Source organism: Danio rerio, chromosome 9 (genome assembly GCF_049306965.1).
Source record: "Danio rerio strain Tuebingen ecotype United States chromosome 9, GRCz12tu, whole genome shotgun sequence".
NCBI lineage: Eukaryota > Metazoa > Chordata > Actinopteri > Cypriniformes > Danionidae > Danio > Danio rerio.
In genome coordinates this window covers 12390557-12415929 of record NC_133184.1, presented here as the reverse complement: position 1 = coordinate 12415929, position 25373 = coordinate 12390557, and the positions used below count along the sequence as shown (strand labels likewise).

Genomic DNA, 25373 nt, shown 5'->3' with positions numbered 1-25373 from the left:
ATTTGTATACAGAAGATGAACAAAGATCTAGGGCCCTATAATACACCCAGCACAATAAGGTGCAAGACATTTTTGGCATGATTTGTTGCTATTTTCAGACCAGCGCAATGGTAATTTTCCTGTTTTGCATCACATTATTTAAATAGAAAATCCATTTGCACCACTTTGTGGACTTATGGGCTTGCTGGTGTAAAATAGAGGTGTGTTAAGGCACATTGTTGGTGCATTGAAAAACTGAAATAGACTGTGCTATTGACCAACTGAAAGCTGGTCTAAAGTCCAGCGCAGAGTGTGTTAGTTGCACCTGTGTCCAAGAGAATAAGCACAACCCCGTTAGGCCATGTGCCAGGGCGCAGAGCGTATTTTTCATCCTTAAAATAGCAAAACTTTATTCAGACACACCCTTAATGCTTTTGAGCCATTCGCTTTAGACTTTGCGACTAGATCGTTAAAATCGAGCCCCTAAGGTGACTAGGTCAACATAAGTGTAAAGGGTGGATCAGCCCATTAAATTAAAAAAGCTCAATTAAGAACATAACAAACCTTTTCACTGTCTCTGCACATGTATAGATTTAAAGCAAAATATGAATTCATAAAAAATGTTTCTTAAGGGACCATAGCATTTGAAAGTACAACCATTAAACACAGAAAAGCACATTCCTCTCATCGGTGGTTTGCACTTGGCAACCTTTGTAAAAAAAACATGAGTCTCAAATAACTCGCCATCAGCAGTGTCTCCGTGAACTCTTCAGCACATTCAGGTGCTGTATTTCACTCTGCTGTCTTTATAAGGATCAGCAAAGTGACCTTGACATCTGTTCATTGTTAGCGTCATTGTCAGAAGTTAAACTGGACATTTAATGGGATCACTTCTGACTTGTAAATAAGCTACACGTGTCCTCCCTGTAAAGATAATAGGATATATGTACTTGACACTCAGGCTTCAAAAGATAGACTAGCATCTGATGCCAGGGACTGCAAGTGTCCTTGTTAGTGCACACGCTTCCCTTGCTGGTAACACCAGTTCAAATCTTTCTGAGTTGGTCAAGTAGAACCGGAGGTCTTAAATTGGTGCAATGACCCAGATGGGAGTGAGGTTTAGTGGGGTGAGGGTAATGGAGGTCAGCTAGTAAAAGCTGTTAAGCAAAATTGTACTCATCTGGCTTAAAAAGTGCACAAAAGACTTCAGTGTTTAGCTTCCTATACCACACACAGTACAAGACCATTGTAAAAAATAGCCATTTTGTCTGCAATACCATCTGCACAGGAATTCCTGGCCATATTTGATTGTTTTTAAGCAATTAATGACTCCTGTTTTACAAGTATAATACCTACAGGAGAAATTGGGAAGTGTTGTAACATGGGGTTAGTTGTCCACTGGCCATTTGACCAGTCATAAACTGCACTGGAGCTCACAGGAGAAGTTTAATGTGTCTACAAGTAAGATTGTGAGTTTAACCATTAAATAAGAAAGTATTTAAGAATCATTTTATCAGGATAATGTGGACATGTTTTTGCAAAATAGCTGATACAGATATTTTTGACTTGCTTAATCTGAAGAGGGAATTTATCTAGTTTGATTTGATGCTGGGCACTCATGCAAACATTAAACCCATAAGCTAAAAGAATTAGCTATGTTATGGCTTCAAATGAGTTTAGATGCAAAAACCTCTAAATGTCATCTGAAATTTTTCTCAACATAAACATAGAAGGTTGAGAATTTTTTTTTTCTATGGAGATTTCAGATGGCACTTGCTTTAGTTTTTTCATCTGAACTCTTCAAATGTTTATAAAAAATGTACCATAACCAACCCCTTATGATGAGTCAGCTTTTTTTCTCTTAATTTTGGTACATTTCTCTTTCTTTGTAGCATGCCTAGGCAGTGAATTGATTACATTTTTGTCAGTTTTTATTCAATTAAGTTCTTGCATTAACCAGAAAGAGTCAATATTATTTCACTGAATTTTACACCTATTCGCCAGCTAGTGTTACAACTCAAATTTATATTAGAGCTGTGAGAACAAAACTTTTTATATTTGGTATTAATTCACATATTCTGTCATTGTGTAGCACAAGGTAAAGTGTTTTGTAATTAATAGAAAAATGTGGCTACAATTTCTGAAAGTTGATCTAGACTGAACAATCACACTCAACATACTGAACAATCAAGATATCTCGACTAAACATTACTTAAAATGTTGCATTTTAGCCCCATAACTCATAAATACTTTGTATACCTTATTTGTCTTTTAAAAAAGCAATAAGCTCAAGATTAGAAGTGTTTTGAACTAAGAGAATAAAAAAAAAAACTTTTTCACAATTTTTTGTTCTTTTGTTTGACCATGCAAGGAGTTCTGCCTTGCAATAGGAGAACTAATGTTCTGATTGGGCTATATCAAAATTTGTAATTTCCGTTGTTTTTTTTTATATAATAATTTTTTAAAGGTTTTTTACCTTTACTTGATAGGACAGTAGAGAGTATTGACAGGAAAGCAGAGAGAGGGGAAGGATCGGCAGGACCGCCGGGCGGAATTGAACTCATGCATGTGTCGACGCACTAACCACTACACAATTGGCGCCGATATTATTTCCAGTGTTGAGGGTAGGCTACACATTACAAGTAAGGCAAGTTATAATGTTTCTTTTTCTGACTGACGAATAAAGTAACTAATTAAGTAATAATTGTTGATTTAGGGTTTGCATGTTCTCCACGTGTTTGTGTGGGTTTTCTCTGGGTGCTCCGGTTTCCCCCCCAGTCTAAACACATGTGCTATAGGTGAATTAAATAAGCTAAATTGGGCGTGGGGTATGTATGTGAATGCAAGAGTGTATGGGTGTTTCCCAGTCTTGGGTTGCGGCTGAAAGGGCATCCGCTGTGTACAACATATTCTAGATAAGCTGGCGGTTCATTTCGCTGTGGCGACCTCTGATTAATAAAGGGACTAAGCCAAAAGGAAAATGAATGAACGAATGAATGAATGAATGAATGAATGAATGAATGAATGAATGAATGAATGAATTAAGATTAATGTAGTCAAGTGAAATCCAACACAAGCTCAGAGCAAATCGTAACAAAGTGGCTAACTTGTATGAATTTCTAATATCTAATTTGTACAATTTAGGGGTGGGGCTGGGTGCCATGCCTCCTTTTAAAAATCAAATCTAATAAAATTAAATCACTTTAATTGTTTAATCGTAACTATTTTCGTTTAGTAAATCGTACAAATTTCTATGAATTAGCTACTATACTGACAAAACGTACATTTTCCTCATGAGATCAGGCTGGTGGAATCATATACTTAATGAGAGAATGTGTTCATTATTTTGAACACATTCAAGAGAAGAAAAAGGGCATTGACTCAATGGACAGTGATTTTACTTAAACAATAAGACAAAGTACTAAAGTAGCAAACACATTGCTTTAAACTGTATACAAATTCAAATTGCTCAATAATCTGTATTTATGGCATGTACAGTTGAAGTCAGAATTATTAGACCCCCCCCCCCCCCCCTCTGAATTATTAGCCACCCTGTTTATTTCTGTCAATATTTTTTAATAATTCTGACTTCAACTGTAGCTCTCGGATCAGGATGTGTTCAGAAGTCCCAAATCATACATTTCTTTGTTTTTTTTTGTTTTTGTTTTTTTAAGATAAATGACGGTTTAGGTTAGGTGTTGCAAAAATGAATGAAAAGTAATGTGATACAGCCTGATCTCATGAGGAAATGTAAGTATTTTAGGTTTTGTCAGTTTAGTGGCTTATTTGTACGAGTTCAGTCGTACGAAAATGTATGATTTTAAAAAGGAGGCATGGCACCCAACACCAACAGTCATTGGGTGATGAGCAAATTCTACTTAATTGTACGAATTAGATCGTACAAATTAATATGAATTAGCCACTAAATCAAAAAGTTACGAATTGTCGTGAGATTGCATTGAATATATACCATAACAACTAAATAAATAGCACAACTTGTAACTTTTTGGGGGAGTAACTCAAAATTCTAATGCATTACTTTCAAAAGTAACTTTCCCCAACACTTTTTTTTTTTAAACCATCTTTGCTGGAATTTTGACCATACAAGTTACAGACCTTCAAACAAAAAGTATTACTATCATCCCCCGTCTCCCCTAATTCTCTTCTCTCTTGAACTCATCACTCTTGTTCAGCTTTGTAAAGTTGCACAGCAAGCAGCTACACAGTATACCGAGGTCAAAAAGTGCTCATTATGGTGTGACAGTCCAAGAGCATGACATGAGATACTGCACAGTAATAAAGGCAAGGCTTCTGCTGCACGATGCAAGTCCACAGAGAGCGAGCTGTTTGCATTCTTGCTATCAGACAGCTTCATCTACACCTCAGCTTTATCACACTCCTTTATAATAGACTGTTACTCAGGGAAGAATTTAGCGGGGCACATCATTCGGAACTTCTGAAGAGGATGCACCTTGTCAAAATGAATGAAAGGCATTGTGCGTACTGAACAGATTTAAGCAAAATGAAGTTCAGCAACAGGAATGCTTTATTACACGAGTTAACCTTTGAATGGGGTTGAGAATATGAACGTTTAACTTTACAAATATGATGCAGTTCTGAAGCTTCACCCAACATTTCGAGATTTATTAAGGGAAAGGAGCCCTCTGGGTGTCAGCGTGTTTAAATAAATCAAAATAAAGAGACAAATGCATTTATCAAATGTGGCAATTTGCTTAATGGGTTTAGACAGAGCTGGCGTTTCTCTCTGTGTTTGGATGCAGATGACTGGCGTCATATTTTCAGTGTTGCTCCAGGGGATATGAGCTCAGTCATTTTACAGGAAACTCTCTGTCTCTTTGTTGTAGATAGACACGGCTTCTGGTGATATAAATCACCAAGCACTAATGAATTCTTAGCAATGCTTTCATTTTATTTTTTGACGACAATAACGTGCACACATTACAATCTAGCAGTTCTCCACATTCACTGAATAATAGGCTAAAGTTTATTATTATGACCATAATCATAATAAGCATTAAATTGAATTGATTTTGTGATGCAATATAAGCTGTAAGCAGAGACAAAAATAAATCATTGAAAAAAAAAAGAAAATCATTGAATTAATTTTAATTTCATCTTTATAAGGATACAATTCACCCATATCCATCCCCCACCATCACCCCCCACCCCAACCTTATTTTTTTAAAAAAATAACATTTTGTTCATTTATAAAGTTATCGTCTTACAACAAGAAGGTCGCTGATTCAAGTCCCGGCTGGGTCAGTTGGCATTTCAGTGTGTGGAGTTTGTATGTTCTCCTCGTGTTTATGTGGGTTTCCCCCACAGTCCAAAGGCATGTGAATTGAATAAAGTAAATTAGACATCACCAGGTAGCAAAGAACTCTGGCCCAGATTTGGCCTAAAGCTGACACAGCAGGCATTCATTTTGCACTGGCATACAGCATGTGGGCCAAACATGGCCCAGGTTTGGCAGAGGTGGCACCATCTTTAACGTGACACACAAGATTTAGACCATATGTAAAAAATGTTGTTAAAAATTGATATGTGGCCCACATAAGTTTGGCCTGTCTTCACCCACATTTAAAATACATTAAAATAATTTTTGAGTAAAGAAAAAGATTCTACCAATCAGGTCACTTTGAGAAAAAAGCACACCCATAGTGTGCCTAAAGCGCAATGCTTCATGGGTTTATGAATTTAATTGCAATTGTGACGCACCAACATATCTGGCCCAGTTCAGGCCCATTTATGAGTTATTAACTTGGCTGAGACTTGGCCCAGATATGGTCCATGTTTGGCCCTTGTATGGAAGCCAAACTTGGTCCAGTCATGTACAGTAATTCACCGCAGCATGTGGGCCAAGCAAAACCTGATTTTGTGGGCCAGAGCTGGGCCAGAGAAATTTTGCTATGTGGGTTAGTGTATGTGTGAATGAGTATATGGATGTTTCCCACACTCTCGGAAATAAAGGTATGTGAGCTGTCACTGGGATGGTACCTTTTCAAAAGTTACAAATCTTTACCTAAACGATCCATGTTAATACCTCAAGGGTACATTTAGTGCCTACATTTTTTTGGTACTAATATATACCTTTGAGGTACCAATATGGACCATTTAAATACAAATGTGTACGCTTTGAAAAAGTACCACCCCAGTGACAGCTCACATAAAGTACCTTTATTTCTGAGTGCAGCAGGAAGGGCATCCGCTGTGTAAAACATATGCTGGATAAGTTTGCGGTTCATTCTGCTGTGGCAACCCCTGATAAATGAAGGGACTAAGCCAAAGGAAAATGAATGAATAATGAATGAATGAATGAATGAATGAATGAATGAATGAATGAATGAATGAACGAACGAACCTAAAAAACATCAACATCAGCTATCAAATTATTGTATTCAGTCATATGCAAGAAATGCACTGTAGGCTATATAAAACCATAAACGTATTGTTTTACTTTTTAATAATGGAGACTGAATATTTCAGCAAGAGGAGGAGGATGTCAATATTTTACTACTCCAGAGGATCCAGGACAACAATGCAACCTTGTGAAACAACAGTGCCACCTGCAGATTAGTTTGTGTAAGAACATTCTACTAACGCATGCAAGTATACAAATTTGAGATCTACCTTCCTTGTACAGCTATTTAATATTAGATATACCATAACAATGGATGACATCAAGTACAATATAAACAAGAAAAATGATATAAGAATATCTAAAATATGCTAAAATAAGATAATAAATAACAGGGTACAGAGGCAAAACTCATTAATTCATTTTCTTGTCGGCTTAGTCCCTTTATTAATCCGGGGTCGCCACGACGGAATGAACCGCCAACTTATCCAGCAAGTTTTTACGCAGCGGATGCCCTTCCAGCCGCAAGCCATTGGAAACATCCACACACACTCATACACTGCGGACAATTTAGCCTACCCAATTCACCTGTACCACATGTCTTTGGACTGTGGGGAAAACCGGAGTACCCGGAGGAAACCCACACGAAGGCAGGGAGAACATGCAAACTCTACACAGAAACACCAACTGAGCCGAGGTTCGAACCAGCGACCTTCTTGCTGGGAGGCGACAACACTACCTACTGTGCCACTGAGAGGCAAAACTATCAATATTAATAATATTTACAAAGTCTTTTGAAGTTTTCACAGTTCTTACACTGTTTTTGCTGTAAACATTTTGTTGTAGTTGTAGTTAAACAATTAAAGTCACAAAGAAAATTCTGCAAATTAGGTAATGATGAAGAAAATGCAAATTTGTGAGTATAATATTTACCCAGTAAATAAATAATAAAATTGCCTATAAATTCTGTTATGTTTGTTATGAGAAAAGTAACTAAATCACATATGGAAAAAATTAATGTTGAATTTACATTTTGATGTAAAAAGACGGATAAATCAGACAAAACCCTTTAACATGTGGCCATTTGATAAAAAAATAAAATTATCGATTTGATGCTTGAGTTACAGAAGACACAATTTGATTTAGGATTACCAAATGTAGACGCAATCTTGTTACTGGGGATAAATAAAAATTCGTTTGACATCCTTCCCTGTAGAGGCGCGACAGAGGCGCCCGGAAGTGCCTCTCGCTGGTGTCATTAGAGCACGCGCAACTTCCGTCTGGTTCAAAAAATTCTGCACTCTCCGGTATTCGGTAAAGCAGATCTAATCTTCTGTTCGTTTACTGCCTGTTAGTCATCCAGTATGGAGATACAGAGTTGTAAGTATTCGTGCTTTTCACAATTTTTGAGTTTGTAGGTTTTGAAGTGTTTGTATGTCGATGAATTTGTGGAAACGGGCGTCCCCGTGGCTTAGCTAATGTCAGCACACTGCAGAAAGACGCGTGTTTTATTCCCCTTAATAACTTTATTAAACTATTTCTGTATGTGGGTGTTTTTATTTGCTGTGACGTGACAGCCAAATCAAGTGCCTGCCAAATAGGGTCTGTTTTTATGTGCTTCGTTGTCCATATCAAATTGGTGTTATCGTTAAAGGGAGAGTTCACGCAAAGAGAAAAATTGTCATTTATTTAGTTTTCTTGTTCAACTTTCTTTGTTCATGGTGTCCGCGGGGTTTTTAAAAAAATATAAAAAATGATAAATATATTTAGATAAATTTAAGACTCTTTTAAAGCATTAACAAGTCTTTTGCTATTTTACAAGGAATTCACTTTTGTATCAGTATGCTAAAGCTTGCCCGAGTCTAATCTTGGAATATTGGGATGCTGTGTAGTTTATGAAATCAAACAAATCCTGCTAAATTTGACATCACGCTGCTTTGTTTACTGCAGTAAACCTGATAAACACTTATTCCTGCTGCTGTAAAGGCTAGATTAATATTTTTATCTAGTTTATAAATACAGTTAAGGATTAGTTTCTTGCAATCAGTATTTATAGTCAGTAAATATATTGCAAATTAAAATGTTAGCAATGTTACTCGTTGAAACATGAAGTGGTAATGAGGTATGCAAAGAGTCTTAAAAAGGTCTTAAAAGGTTTTGAATTTCAATCTCTGTATATACCATGTTGTGTTGAATGCAAAGCCAGATATTTTGAGGGACTACTTTTTTCTTCTTTATGGATGTGTATTGTGTTTGGCTACCGCCTTCCAAAATTCTTCAAATTAGTTTTTGTAAAACAGAAAAAAAGTAAATCACTAAATGAGATAAAAGTCAGTTTGGTTTTATATTTGCACACAGACTTTGATAATTTATATATATATTTTTAATATAACTTAATTTCAGAAGTATACTTTGCAAATTCTTAATAGGGTAATCATATAAGCAGCTTATGACTATCAAAGTGCAAAATTAAATAATGCTAATGACCAAATATTTAAAGTAGCATGTCAAAGTGTCACTGTTCAAAAATGAGCGAATGTGTGAATATAAACAGGGTTCATACAGTCATGGAAAAGTCATGGAATTTGTACATTTTATGTTTAAATATTTTCCAGGCCTGAAAAGGTTTTGGAAGAACAAAAAAATCCACAAAACTAGACTGTCTAAAACTAGAAACTAGAAAACTAGAAACTAGAACTCCAGGAATGTTATAGGCTTTAATTTTAAAAAGCATTAAACACTGTAAACCTTTCAAATGTCTCATAACAGGTATTGAACCAATGACGCTCGGCTCTCCAACCTCTCCTAAGCCTGGGGCTCAGTTTTTACCGGGGTTTCTAATGGGAGACCTGCCTGCTCCTGTCACTCCCCAGCCCAGGTCTTTTGGTTTGACAGGTGGAGCAGAAATCAGGTCTCCTCTTCTTGCTGGTAAATGCATATAACAATGCTTGTTATTGGTTACAGTGCTTTGTTGATACCTTAATTATGGTTATTTTTATACTTATAAGCAAAGTTGCTTTCTTACAGATTTAATGTTCTTTTTTTCCATCAGGTGGGTCTCCTCCACAGCCTGTAGTCCCAACACCTAAAGATAAGAGCGGAGCCCCTCCAGTCAGAAGCATCTATGATGACCTCAATGGCTCTGCTGTGGGAATGTCACCACTTGCTGCTCGCAAACAAGTGAGAAGTGCTAACAAATATGAAAACTTTAGTTATTACTATTATTTTGGTTTGTGTAATTATGCAGTCGTGGATGAAGAACAAAAATAAATACTTAAGTGCGGTAAACATAAAGTATTATTGCAAGCATAGTGTTATGTACCATGTATTTAGTTTTTGTTTTTGACTTATGAATTAAAAAAAAAAAATGATAGTTTACCCAAAAATTAATTACACCATCCATTAATCATTTCCACAGGTTCCATACCTGTTTGAGTTTCTTCTGTTGAACACAAAGGAGGATATACTGAAGAAGGTTGGCAAAAAAGCCATTGAATTCCATAATATTTTTTGTTCTGACTATGGCTGTCAGTGGCTGCTTTTTCCAGCATTCTTCAGAATATCTTGCTTTGAGTTCAACTGAAGAAAAAAATGCAACAAAAATTTAAAACCACTTGAGTGTGAGAATTTTTCTGTTTGTGCAGGCTGTCCCTTTAATGAATGCTTATTTTGCAAGAAAACATGTTATTTTATTGCTGATAATTACACTATTACTGATAATTCTAGTGTACAACACTATGCTAACATTCTAGGTCAATTTTTTGAATGACTTTTCCTACAACGTAAGGAGTCACATAACCACATACTGTTAAGGCAGATTTATTCTTATTATATTATGATGTATATTTGTTATGTTATTATGATATTATGCTTCTGCCAGGTGCACGGGTATGGTCTGGCGCAGGCTTCGCATACATATGCTCCTCTACACATCTCAACTGTTACAGCTACACGTTACTTTACAAAACTTGTCACAAAACCTATCGCTATATGTAACTTGCCAACTATGAGGGCAAAAACATAAAATAAATAAAATAATAATAACACAATAATAATGTATTAATAATATATATATATATATATATATATATATATATATATATATATATATATATATATATATATATATATATATATATATATATATCATTAATCGGAATCGAGTTAAAATGTTAAATTAATCAAGATTTAGATTTTAGGCCACTGTAGCACATGTTTTTTTCTTAAACTTGCTGTATTCGACAAAAATATTAAATTGTGGACATGTCTATATTCGAGCATTTCAGATGGTTTCATTGTCTTATAAGAATTTGTTTTCACAGCCATTTGCTGGAGTTCACACACCATTGTCTGGTCTACAGGGTACACCAGGAACAGGTAAATATGCTTATTTAGTAGAGCTGTGGTGAAAAATCTCACAAGAAATCAATTCTGAGATTTTCAAAATGCCTCGCTGTTCTGTCTTCAATCGATTCTGAGTTTTTAACATCAGATTTTGCTGTATGCTTTACAAACAGGTGTGCTCTACTTTTATGCAATTCTTTACATCTACTACTTGAACTTAAAATAAACATTAATCAAGTTAGGAAAGGTTTAAGCCACAGGTGTCAAAGTCGGTTCCTGGAGGGTTGCTGCTCTGTACAGTTTAGTTCCAACCCTAATTAAACACACCTGATCTAACTGAGTCCTTTAGGCTTGTTTAAAACCTACGGGTGAGTGTGTTGGAGCAGGGTTGGAAATAAACTTTGCAGGGCTGCAGCCCTCCAGGAACTGATTTTGACACCCCTGGTTTTAGTGAAAAACGAGTTTTCAATGAGTTGTTTACATTTAATCTCGTGACATAAAGGCACGACTTTGCTGAACACGCAATTGATCTTTCTTATGAGTGAACAGTTAAAAATTATAGCCTAGAACGCCATCTGCTGTTAAAAACTAAGCTCAGCCTCAGAATTGATTCTAGAGAGAATATCGATGAGAGAAGCGATTTGCTACAGCTCTGTTATTTAATTTAAAAAAACGTATTAATTGTTCACTGTCTAAAAATAGATGCCTAATGCTATTTTGTTCTATAGTTTCCAACTTTTTTAGTCCCGTGAGTCAGCAGAGGAAAACAACCCTTTCACCAGCTCAAGTAGATCCGTTCTTCACACAAGGAGATGCTCTGTCCTCTGAAGACCAGCTCGATGACACCTGGATCACAGTGTTTGGGTGTGTATGTTTTACTTTTTTCTTTTTTTTTTTTTTTTACATTTTACTTTTTGTTGGTTATCTGTTGTATTTTTTGTACTTTATTTCTTGCATTACATTAAGTCATTAATCTCATCACAGTTAAGATGTTTTTTTTATGGCATCCACGTTTACATATGAATAACATTTTTACTTCTTTGTCCACAGGTTCCCTCCAGCATCTGCTTCATACATCCTTTTACAGTTTGCACAGTATGGAAACATATTAAAACATGTAGTAAGTACAGGTCAGGTTGCATCATTGCATTCTGGTTTATTTATGATTTATGGTCCATAAATGTATATTTTTTTTCATTCCAAGATGTCTAATACGGGCAATTGGATGCATGTTCAATATCAGTCAAAACTGCAGGCGAGAAAGGCTCTCAGTAAAGATGGAAAGATATTCGGAGAAGCCATAATGATTGGCGTCAAACCATGTATCGATAAGGTAATTCCCTTTGGAAAGACTAGCATTGCAGATGCAAATGCTCCTCTTTGTAATGGTGGTAATGTTAAATTGCTTGCTTGTTTTATTTGTCAGAGTGTAATGGAGAGCTTGGACAAGGGCAGCACTTCCAGTTCTGTGTTCACACCACCGGTGAAGGCTCCATGCACCCCGAGTCACCCTCTATCAACTCCTCGATCCGTCATGAGACCCCTCAGTGCTGCTTACAAAGCATCCAGCAGTGACTACCAGGTAAAGTGGACTGGTAACCTCCCTCACACTGTTATAAACACAATGGTAGAGTAGAAGAAATGAAATGAGTTATAACTGACAAAGGTTTTGAGATCACAAATGTGATAATGTTTTGTTTTGTTTTTTAAGTAATTTTTCCTCCAACAGTGATGTTCCAAAGGTCGAGCAGAACTTTTGTACACAAAAAATTGTTTTGTTTCTTAATTCATTTGCAAATTCATAAAGACATATTTGTTTCTAAATGAATCAGCCATTTTTGAGTAAATGATTCAGTGAGTAAATTTGTACATAATTTGTTTTGACAAAACGAAGAAAAAAAATAGTACACTACCGGTCAAGTTTGGGGTCAGTATTATTTTCTTTTCTTTATTTTTTATTATTAATTTTATTAATTTAAATAAAATGATTTGGTTCATCAAGGTGGCATTCATTAAATATAGAAATAATTGTTAAATATTTATTAAGTATTTATTTATTACTTATTGTATGTGTTATGGTTATTTAACATGGAAACGCTAGGGTTACAGCAACATTTAAAATTTTATGACATTTTTGAGAATGGTGGTGGCAATAGAGCAAACAAACAACCAATTATGCCTCAATAATAGTATTTATTTTACAAGGTGAGTAAATGATAACAAAAAAAGTTTAAAAATAAAGAAAACAAAATAAAATAAATGGTTGTAATAAAGGGGAAAAGGAAAGCGGCACCAAAGAAAATAATATAACAAAACAAAACTCTAACTGAAAACCCACAATCTCTAAATTATCTAAGAAAAGAAAGAAAAAAAAAAAGTCTTCAGCGTTTTCACACCCTATCTAAACTATTCTGCTAACCAAAATGCATAACAAAACTTACAATGAGTGGCGCACACTTCTAATCTAGTGTGTATAATACATTCGTAGAACTTTCGCGTAGCAGCATGTGGGTCACGTGACATCTACCCTGTTCTCGAATTCCCATTGATATTGTGGATCTGGCGATCAGAATGAAAACATAATTAGAAAAAACAATTGTATGGTAGATTCCAGCGCAAATGATAACAGAACACGCATGATACAATAAACTGTCAAACAGCCCAGCAAAACACACAAAAAGAAGAGCAAGCAAAAGCAAGCTATCTTTCCATGCTGGTTTCCTTTTAAATGGGAAATTCACCTTCTGATTGGGCATTGATGATGATGTCAATGAAGTATTAACGATGATTGACATCTAGCTCAACTAATGGGGAGCTAAATCTGGGCAGGCCTTAGGAATGACAGCTAGAGAGAGAAAGAAACAAAAACAAAACAGGCACAGACACTGGGCCTTAACCATATGTAGTTTCAAATGAAATTATTACCCCAGACATTATTGCTTTTAATACCATTACCATTAATAATAATAATTAATATTAGAGTTATTTCTGAAGGATCATATGACTCTGAATACTGGAGTAATGAAGCTGAAAATTCATTAAAAATCCTTGAAAAAAAATATTAAATTGTATAAACTACTTTTAAAGAGTCATTTTATAGTGCAATTTTATCACAATTGTACAATTGAACTTTGTTTTTGATGAAGAAAATGCAGACTTGGTGAGCAGGAAAAGCTACTTTTAAAGCATTTAAAAGTCTTACTGACCCAAACATTGACCGGTAGTGTATATATAATAAAATATAAATAATATCTAATAAAAAAAATATTTTGTCTGATTTAATTTTCACATAATGGGCGTTTAATATTGTTTTATTAATTTTAGTTTTCACATTTGAACATGAAATAAGTTAATGTCCACCCACCCCTAGGGGCACTTATATATGAGCTTTAGAATTAATAGTAGCTTTTATGTCATATTGCAAAATTGTCATAATAATTCTTAGTTGACTGACTAGTTACTGGATGAAACTGAAATGTGCTCAAAGGATTTTAGCAGCATCATTTATGAAGCGCTTAGCTTTTTGTTTGTGTTTGTTTTCATTTATAGGTTGTGTCAGATCAACAGACACCAAAAAAGGATGAAAGTTTTGTATCGAAAGCAATGGAGTATATGTTTGGATGGTAATCTTTCACACACAGGGTCCTGACGAAAAAGACCATCAACAGCCTCTTATATGTTGACATTGATTGCTCTAAAACAAACTCATTTTGGGGTTTTCTGGGCACAAGAATTGAGCGAATACACAAGCACTTTATCTCTTCGTTTGCGGACTGATTGACTTTGTGTGCTGTTTTCCGGAAGATGGACTCGAGTGTTTTTCACATGGACTGCTTTCAGCTGCTGAGTTTGGAGTTGGTCTTTGCAATCTGTCCTTAAAATCATACAGATTTAACAACTTAATCTTGAGCGTTAAGTGTTTTAGCTCATGCCATAAAGGAGGATCTGCTGGAAATGTAAGGGTCCAAATCATGACAGACTCCCATAATGGACCCTGTTTGTACAACATCAAATTCTTGATTAACGTATTCATTGGTTACACTCTTAATTTATGGCTTTGTGTATAAAACAAGAACTCCTATGGAGGTCATTAATGATGACTTCAGCTTTCTGAGAACAAGGCCTTAAATTAGGATTTAATCATCTTCTGATTGGGTTATATATATATCTGTTTTTAGGTTGTTGTGGCTTTTCACTGACTTTATTAACTATTTTAATAGAACCAGAAATTCATTTTTTAAGAAATGTCTGTTTTTGAAAAATTCTTTCTCTTTAATAAATACTCTCTGACTAGAAACTGTAGTTTTTTTTTTTTTTTTTTGAGCTGATGTAAGTCTTGTTTACAACTGGGCATAATGAGGCTAAAGCAAAACGTTACAAAACTGCTCCTTCAGGGCAGCATTTTTGATTCGAGAATGATGCAATTAAAGTCATAATGTGGAAACGTTGCCATCCTTCAAATTAAAATGAACACCCAAATTCCTGCCCTTGCTGATTTGAAAATTTTAATTTGAGTAAGAGGTTGCTTGTAATCTGGAATTTGTAAATGAATGATTAATGTTTTTTCACACCAAAGGCAGACAATTACTGAAACAGTCACAAAAATGGTTTGAGCAAGTGTCTGATCCTGTTTTGTTGAGTCAGACAGCTGACACAAGTGTTGGTAGACTTGAAGTGAAGCATTTAAAAAAGGAATAACTCTTTAATTACATTGCAAAAAGGTTATACAGTTGTACAATAACACTTTTCAACAATCTCATCTACAGTCACAAATGCAGCTTTATGGCAGTTATTCCTATTGATAGTTTTTAAAAAATCCAACTGAATTTTTATTTATAAGCCTATTTAATAAAATGATAACAACATAATCAGACTGATTTTTAAGATGTTTTTATGCATTAACTAAGAAATTAACATCACCTACAGTTGAAGTCAGAATTATTAAACCCCCTTTTTACTTTTCCCCCAATTTCTGTTAACGGAAAGATTTATTTTAACACAGTTTTAATAACTAATGTCTGATAACTGATTTATTTTGTATTTGCCATGATGGCAGTAAGTAATATTGGACTATATATTTTTCAAGACACTTCTATACAGCTTAAAGTGACATTTTAAAGGCTTAACTATGTTAATTAAGTTAACTATACAGGTTCGGGTAATTAGGCAAGTTTATTTTGTAACAGTGGTTTGTTCTGTAGAAAAAAAATAATAGCTTAAAGGGACTAATAATTTTGACCTTAAATTGTTTTTTTTAAAAAAAAGTAAACTTTTATTCTATCTGAAATAACACAAATAAGACTTTCTCCAGAAGAAAAGTATGATCAGACATACTGTGAAAATTTCCTTGCTCTGTTAAAATTATTTGGGAAATAATTAAAAAAGAAACAATTTCAAAGGGGGCTAATAATTCTGGTTTCAGCTGTAAGTTTTATTAAAGCTTTTGCAGTTTTCATGGTGAGTTTAGTTCATTTAATGTCAACTATTTGCTTTATTATTAGCTTAATTTCAACGAATTTAATGTAAATAAGCCATTAGATCAATTTTCAGAGTTTTCAAAGTATATGTACTTAATTTCTTAATAATCTTAGATCACTACACAAACAAATATATACAATAAAATAACCAAAGCAGTTCGAGGTCAAATATTTTATTTAAATGACATTAAAACATATAAACTATATGTTATAATATATACATACAAACTCTTACCGGTGACATGAATGTAATTTGACTTTATTTAAAGGCCCACACAAAATCTGCGTGCACGGAAATCCACAGATTTGTATCCAATCAAGTCTATTTTTGTTGTGTAAATGTGTGTAAACTTTTATATTTATTACATTTTTTAGTTTCAGTAGTATCATTGACTAATATAAAAATGTTCATATGGTTTATTTACAATACAGTTTGTAAAGTGATAGTTTCTACCTTTTAGTTAATATTTTATATGAGAGACTTGCTTTGTTTACTAATTAAATGCATCTAATTGGATTTGCATTGTAAACATCAAATAAGTTTAAATTTATTTATTTTTATTTAATATCTTACGTTTTTAGTTATGATACACCCAAAATCATTCAGCATAAATCTGCAGGATTTTTACAAAATTCTGCACACAAATAGTAAGAAATGTCCGCAGATTCTCTCTGGCCCTACTTATTACTAACTAATTAATAAATGAGTAAGTAAGTGAATTCCTTTTTGTAATGAACAGAAAAGCTGTAATGTAACTTAGAATAAACAGTTTTGCCAATAATACTCTGTAAAAAAAATGCTGGGTTTCACAATTGATTTGTGTTGGTAAAACTTGAAGAAATTAAGCCTATTTTTACAAATTTAAGTGGGCTGAACATAAAACAATTAAGCCCCCCCAACCAAAAAAAAAAAAACCTCAAGAATTGTTTTTTTCAGCTCATTTTTAAAAGAACAAACAGCAAATGTCATTTTTAAAAAACATTTATTTGTGATTGTTTTCTCAAACTAACTAAACATTTTGTACAATCAAGGTTGCAATTTTCCCCCCATTTTTGAACCTTGCTGTCGAAATGAATTAGCAAACAAATAAAATTAAAATACAGCTACTACAATAATAATAATAATAATAATAATAATAACAATAAAACAATATTTACAAAAAAATTATAATTACCTGCAGTACATGATAATACAAATCAATAATCTGATACATTTATAGTGGTCTTTTACATAAATATGAAACCAAACCATATTGGTGGTCACAATTAAACCTGTTTGCACAGATTTCTTTCTATAAATCAGTTAAAGGGAGAGAGTCTTCCTTTTTTTCAAAATATGTGATCATAGGTTGCCACGTCTCAAAAAACTTTTTGGACAGATCCCTTCATTAAGCAAATGTCATTTTTGAGTGTATTTTAGATCAATTTATTTAAGTGAGTCTTCATGTAAGAAACTGCATTACCATAGAATGGGAGCTTGCAAAAGACAGTTTTACTCATGTTCAGGATCTTTTTTTCTTACAAAAGAAGACAAAGAAAACCAAGAAACAAATCAATAAAGCTGATATTTTACTTCAAAATACAGCAAAATTAATTTCGTATGTACTGAGATGTGCAAATGAGAACAAATTGGCATGCGTAGCCTCATTCCTCTCAAACACTCTCACACCTCAGCGTATTGAATACATATATCGAATTATGGATTCCGCGTGTACTAGTCTCATTCATACGGATTCATTTCTATTTTTCTTTCCTCAAATGTGTCATGTATAATGAAATCCAATATATAATTTTCATCATCTACAAAGATCACATCTTGACCCATACCTCACACATGCACCTTCAGGCATTATTGATGCTTTTTCCTGCCATTATTTCACAAGATTTGATTCGAGACTCAAAGGTTAAGACTTGTAGTTGGAACAAATGTTTTTTTTCTATTGACCTTCCCGATGACCCTGAGCCTTGTTTCAGGTGTGTGAGGCGGGCAGCGGAGGTCAGGCAGGGTAGCCAGCTGGATGGCCGGATCAGACGCACGGCGCTGGGCTTGCTGAAGGTGACACGAGCGGTGGTCTCTGGAGGTGAAGCTGACCCTTGCTGTCAGAGGCTGCCAGCGCACAGCTCAGGTGATTCGCTCAGAGATGCACGCTACCCTCGGGCCCGCTTCACATATAATCCATCCTGATTACTGCTGCTTTTCCACCCGAGGCCTGATTTAGCTAACCTTGAAACAGGCTTATTTTTGTGGCTCGTGCAGAAGTTGAAGGAAGTGAAGTGCAGAGCTTGGTTTACCGTTGAAGCAGTCATGTTAAAAAAAAAAAAAAAAACAAGTTTAAATGCTTTATGAATGTTAGCACATTATGAGACCTAAACTGTTATGGTTTTATATATCTTATGTAGCTAAAATATGTTATAAGCTAATGGATTGTAAACATGTTCATTAAAAGTGGCTGAATTTGATAAACATTTACTAAGTCATATTGAGTAGCACACTTTAAACTTAAACAATGAATTGTAAACATAAAGACTGATTTAAATGTGTTAAAATGGGTTACCGTATTAACAATTTTAAGGGATGGTACATGTGAAAATGACATTTTTTGCACTATTTACACACCATCAAATGGTTCCAAAACTTTGTTTTCTTATTATTTTTTATTTTATTTTTTTTAAACATAAAAGAGGACACACCATTGTTCAAAATGTGTTGTTTTGAGTTTGGTAGAAAAAAAAAAGAAAAAAAAAAGGTTTGGAACAATTAAAGGTAAGGGGTGAAAACTCATTTTTTTAAGAAAACCTTCCCTTAGCCAAGGGCGTAGATTTCCCTCTTGACATCACTCTTGACGTTTTGTGCTTTCAAAAACATGATTAAAGTACATAATAATATAAAATAAACACTTAAAAATACAAATAACTGTCCCATCCCATGCTGCAAAGGTCAGTTTACATGATTTGACTGGTGTCGGGATTTGAGGAGGTATGAATACAGAGAAATTTAGAGAGGTTTGTGACACAATTTAACTGTTTTATCCCGATTATTGTTTTTCATAAACAATTTCGGAGGCCGAAATTAAAACAGAATTTTAATTATTTTCACAGCCTTGGTCAGTAGTGTTACGGTGAACTAGTAGCGAACATGACTTGGTGCACGTGCAAGTTAAGAGTTGACGAGGAAAACTTTATTTTGAAGTCAATTAAATTATTGGTAGTAGGGACATTTATGTAATTGGTGAATATTGGTAGGGACACGTCCCCTCCATCCATGCCAATAATTCTACATCCTTTCCCTCAGCATAATTTGTGTTGTATCCCAAGTAGGGGAAATCGGGGACTTTCCTAATTTTAGGAATGAGCTAGTGAGATGTTCATAATACATATTTTGTAATTAGACCCTCCCTCAATCTGAGAGAAATCAGTCATGTGACCATTCCTTCAGTATAAAACTCCTTTTAGGTAAAAAACAAAAACAAAACTATATATTTATATATATATATATATATATATATATATATATATATATATATATATATATATATATATATATATATATATATATATATATATATATATATATATATATATACTTACTGTCTAATCTGTTCTTTTGAAACATTCATTCGTATCTTAAATCACTTCCATCAAAAATATAAAAATCTTAAATATAGCCATTAAGCGTTAAAGCTATTCTCTATGCCTAGACAGTTTAATTAGGGTTGACAGATATGATAGTTAATTTAAAAAGCTTGCCATGTTCATGTACAATTTAAATTGTATCAGTTTTAATTTAATTTCAGAAAAAAATTATTAATTCATTTCAAAAGAAGTAGTTTAGTAAAGGTTTAGTCTAGATTTTCAGTGCAAATAATATTCAATTTTTTTAGGCCTAATGAATGTTGTTGCTTGTTTTTTTAATGGTCTGTATTTATAGGACCTAAAAACACATTTAACAATTTAACCAATATACATTTAGTTTGTTTACAAAAAATATATATAAATAAATAACATCCAACCTGATGCTTTAGAATGTCTTTTATTATTACATTTTACTGAATGTTGCAACTGTCTCTGTGGGTTTTTGCAACCGTCAGCCTGCTCTGGGTCAGTTGCAACGTTTGACTGTTTAGGTTTCAATTCTGCATATATTATCATATATTATAACAACGTGGCTGTCCAATGGATTTAGGTTTATTATTTTCAAATTTTGGGTTTTCACAAAAAGGTGTCTCTGAGAAACTGAAGGAAATGCAGAAAGTGTTGCAACTGTCCCCAGTCTCTCCTATTTTATAATGAATGCGTAAGTAAACGCTAAGTAGTTTAGCATTTAATGCTTTGAGAAACATTTACGGGTTTCTTTTAAATGTACTTCAAAGCAGCAAAGCAGTTTTGCAATTCTGACCTAAAGTGAATTAAGCGCAGATATAATGTTCACCACTAGATGGCAGCGTGTTCATTTACTACATTTTTAAAGTAGAAAGTAAGTTTCAAGTTGTGCGTCTTTCTCATGTTTTATATCTAACTTGCAAACAAAGTTTTACAAGTTTTTGTAAGTGGGACTTGCAGTTTTGTTTTAAGTTGCTATATTATTAAAATATTATAATAAGCTCGTTAACATTAAGGAGCTTTTCTGTTCAGTGCTTTTAGAATTGAACTGATAATTAATTTTTGTGTTTATTTGCATCTTTAGATGTGATTGTTGCAAATATGATATCTTAATAGGAGCAGAATTCATCGGTAGGGCTATTTTTTCAGAGGAAATTTGCACAGCTATATTATAGCTTTATTCAGTACAATAGGGCTTGTGTGCAGTATTCTGTAAAACACAAGCATCATGGATTCTGTTTTTCTCATTTTCTCTCTCTCTCATTTTTTTAGGTAAAACTGTTGAGTTTTAAAATCGAAAGGGCAAAAACTGCAAACCAAAGAACTGTCTTGGTTAGCTGATTAACTTCGTAGTCCATTGATATCATCTATTAATCTTCCTTCAGCTTAGTCCTTTATTTATCTGGGGTTGCCACAGCGAAATGAATCGTCATTTACTCTGGCATATATTTTGCCCTTCCTGCTGCAACCCAGCACCATGCTGAGAAATCCATTGATATCAATGTCAGTTTATTCTGATGTTAACACATTCCCCAACAAGTTGATGCAGCATTTCACATAGAGCATATATAGTACTTTTTAATTATTATTATTATTTTTTTTGCCATTTGTACAAGATGTGATATGTCTCACACTGGAAATAAAAAGCTTTAAGTCATCCAATTAAAACAATTAGAATAATGGTTTCACATTTAAATTTGATCACTTGACCCAATGAAAAAGAAATAATTTGCCCTTAACAAGATTTTTTCTATGAGAACTATTTTATGTAACCTGCTACAAAGCATATTTGTCTTGTTGAAGAAAGTCAATTAATTTAAATTCCCTTTATGTTCTAAACAAGAAGATAGCTTTAATCAAAACAACAATTCCCTCAAAATGTTCATTCATCTAATTAAAAAAAATAGGGATAATAGTTTGACATCTAAAATTAATCACTTGACCCAATGAAAAATAATCATTTGCCCTGAACAATATTTTTCTATAAAAGTACAAAGCATATTGTAATGATTGCTGTACATATAGGAGGCAGCACTTTCAGGTAACATTTTATTCTGAGCTCAGAAAATGAACAGCTCTTAACAGGACCACACCACCAGGGTGCTTTCTTTACACATTACCCTCATTGATAGTGATGGCCAACATTTTATAAATAAATGAAATATCAGGCTTAAATCACAAAAGCCAACTTAAACACAAGTAATGTTTATACCAAAACAACCCATGTATTTTAACTAATATAACACATCAACTAACTCTAATCCATTTACCATGATGCACCTGGCTATAGTGGTCATTACTGTGTGAGTAACCTTAAAAGTTTACAATGGTCAAAACAAATATATTCTAGTTGAGCTCTTAAACAAAAACATTTATATTTAACTAGGTTTTGAATTTTAATTCAAAAATAAAACAAATAATGTTAAACTCAAATGAAAGATACATTTTTAATTTGATGAAGTACAGCTTGAAATTAGTTTTTCAGTGAAGGTGTCCCCAGAATGGAATTTAAATTGGTCATGCCATGCTACTTTTATCATGCACTTTATCACATCATTTATTGTAATACCTTTGCTTGGCTTGAATCAAAAGACACTGTTTCATGTTTGTCTTTTAATTAAAAAAAAGAGTGTTTGAGCTACAGCTTACCGCAATCCATCACTGGGAAACACCCATACAGACACATTCACACATATACACTACAACCAATTTAGTTTTTCCAATTCACCTGTATGCATGTTTTTTGGACTGTGGGGGAAACCAGAGCCCCCGGGGGAAACCCACGCGAACATGGGGAGAACATGCAGACACCACACAGAAATGCCAACTGACCCAATGGGGCTTGAATCTTGCTGTGAGGCGATTGTTCAAACCACTGAGCCACCATGCCACCACCGTTGTAAAAAGTGATATTCTGATAGCAATTTGAAACCTTTCAAATACAAACAGTGGGTTTGGGAGGCTATTGTAGATCAAACAGTTAACAGTTTAAATAAATAAAAATAAACCACTATTAACAACTGTTGCATATTCATTCTGGCACTTTTTATGGTAAACTATAACCTTTAGACTCATTCTTTTAATGCTTCCACGTCTGTAATGACTTTCTGGGTTTCATTTATGAATTTCAAACAAATATTTTGTGTTAAAAGGGAGGTGACGACTAATTAAATTACTCTCTTTTTTTCTTAACTGTATGTACAGGTTATGTAAGGGTTAAGTTTTGAGCTTTAAACTAACAAATCTTTAAACTGACAAAGCTTACATATATGATGTTGGCAACACTTTACATTGAGGTTGTATTAGTTAATGTTAGTTAATGTATTTACTACCATGATCAATACATTTATTACAGTATTTGTTCATTTATTAGTATTGTTTATTTATCAGTATTTGCCTTAAATTTTTAAGCTGACTCAAATTAACCTTATGAGTTTATTGAACTTATGTTAAACTGTCTTAAAAACAGCTTACATAACTTAATAATTTAAGTTAGAACATGATTAGTTTTAATAATAAAGTACAATGACCTAAAACATATGCTGTCAGGGCTTATTGATCACTGTGATTAACTCACAGTGCATCAATTAATATCAACAAACATGAGTTTGGATGTTAATAATCCATTAGGATATGTTAAAATATTATTAAGAAATACTGTACAAATACTTTATTGGTAAATACATTAACTAATGAAACCTTATTATAAAGTGTTTCCATGATGTTATATGTATCATAATTTATCCGTCTATTATATTTGATTTGTGAAACAGTGGATAACACACCACTAACATTTTGCTCCCTAAACTCTTTAGTTGAATGAAATTTACTCAACATCAGGCCTGGTTTATACTACCGCGTCGAGTGATCGGCGTGTTGCCTTGCGTGTAGTCGTGCATTTATACTTCTGCGTGCGGTTTGTGTTGCTCTGCAATAACACTTCTGAAACGCTATTTTGCAGTATGTTTTTAATGTTCATCTGTGTCGAGTTTCTTCACTGGTGTTTTGTTTTTTTGAATGCTTCCTCAATGTAGAATATTGCTCAAACTTGCTCATTTCGAGGTGGAAACCGGCGGACGTGCAACATATTAAAACATAAGGTAAACACAAAACATAAGTGTCCACATGGAGCCCCTTCATGGGACTCCACACTTGTAAACACTCGCTCTAAAGGGTTTGCGGGGCCCTCAGTCCTGCCCACGCTGGTCAGTGCTAACAAGCCGACCAATCACAGTCGTTGCGACATGTAGTTAAATTTTTCAGATGTGCGTGTCAGTGCCACGGCGAGGGCAAAGTCTAGATTGACACTATATAAGAAAATCTGTAATAATTCGTAATTTCATCAGTTTTGCTAATCTTAATTATATATTCAATATTTATTGGATTAATCAGCATCTTAAAAATCCTGCCTCTGTGGAATTTCATACCAAATTCATTTTTCTCTAAATTAGGAGGGTTTAGATTTTTTGCTCTTGTGTAATTAAAATCCTGAGAAAATTCCTTCCAAATTATCTTTGTTTCATAAACTGTCTGTTATCATGGTCTTTGATCTACAAGCAAAACTTTTCCCCACATAATTATATAATTTGGCATAACAGAGATTTACTCTACAAAAATAAGTCCATTTAACTTGCCAATTGGGCAAAAAATAATATAATTTATGTTAGACAATTATTTAATAACAGAGGAGTGCCTTTTAAATATGAGGAATTGTTGTCCCTTTATAAATATCTAATTACAGCTAAAGAATTTGCTATTGTTTTTGGAGCAATCCCTTCTGGGATTATTATGTTTATGAAGGGATGGGACAATCAGTCTCTCTAGTTTGTGCCACATCTAAATGTGCTAAAAGCAGCTCTTGGTAAATTACTATTTACCACAAAGCCAAATATCAAAAAGATCCACTTTCTATTCCAGCATGAGATAATCTCTTGTCCTAATGCTGTCTTTTATTGGAACAGACATATAGGCAATATTAACTGGAAAAGTATAGACTCCTACCTCAGAAATTCCTAATGTACAGTAAAATCCATGAAGTGTCTCTTAAAATAATACATAGGTCCTACAAAGGTTTTTGTTTTTGAAGATTTTGATGCAAATGCTCGTCCTTTGATCACCAAACTAAAGATCTGTCCCAGGTTTTTTTTTTTTTTTGGAATTGTGAGTATATCAAAAAAGTTAGGAAAAATGTATTAGGGATATTTAGTGGTAAAACTCCTGATGTTATGTTACAAATAATAAGTAATTTTAGGATATAACCATCAGAATGAACATCCAGATGTTTTTTATTTATTTAATCTTATTATATTTTTATATATTTATACACAAGTGTAAATTTTGTAAGCGTAAACCTTCAAGAAAAATCTGAAAGAACGATCTAAATCTTTATATGTCTTTGATTTCTGAATCTACTAACAAGAAAGCTGTTAAAAACTGCTTATAATATGATATAATGTAATGTAAATGTTTCATTTTGTTATAATAAAAAAGTCTAGATTAGATGTACGGCCGGCCAGAAGTGTGAAATGCACATCAATATAGCAGCATTTTTTTTATGACACTGTACAATACTTAATATTTTACAGTACTGTGAC

At 33.7% G+C, this 25373-nt stretch overlaps 1 protein-coding gene across 6 annotated transcripts in view; it reads left to right on the top strand.

Moving 5' to 3' along the window:
• Nucleotides 1-7572: 7572 nt before the first annotated feature.
• The window catches only part of nup35 (nucleoporin 35), an 86476-nt gene continuing 68675 nt past the window's right edge, over nt 7573-25373 (top strand). For 4 of the 6 annotated variants that reach the window (XR_012384873.1, XR_012384870.1, XR_012384872.1 and 1 more), the window contains exons 1-9: nt 7573-7738; nt 9128-9286; nt 9411-9538; nt 10681-10735; nt 11431-11566; nt 11753-11822; nt 11907-12035; nt 12129-12284; nt 18154-18305. Coding sequence is in view for 2 of the 6 variants with exons in the window: in NM_200066.1 (NP_956360.1) it covers nt 7723-7738; nt 9128-9286; nt 9411-9538; nt 10681-10735; nt 11431-11566; nt 11753-11822; nt 11907-12035; nt 12129-12284; nt 14252-14329 (927 nt within the window). In the remaining 4 variants the exon portion in view is untranslated. 6 annotated transcript variants of the gene reach the window in all.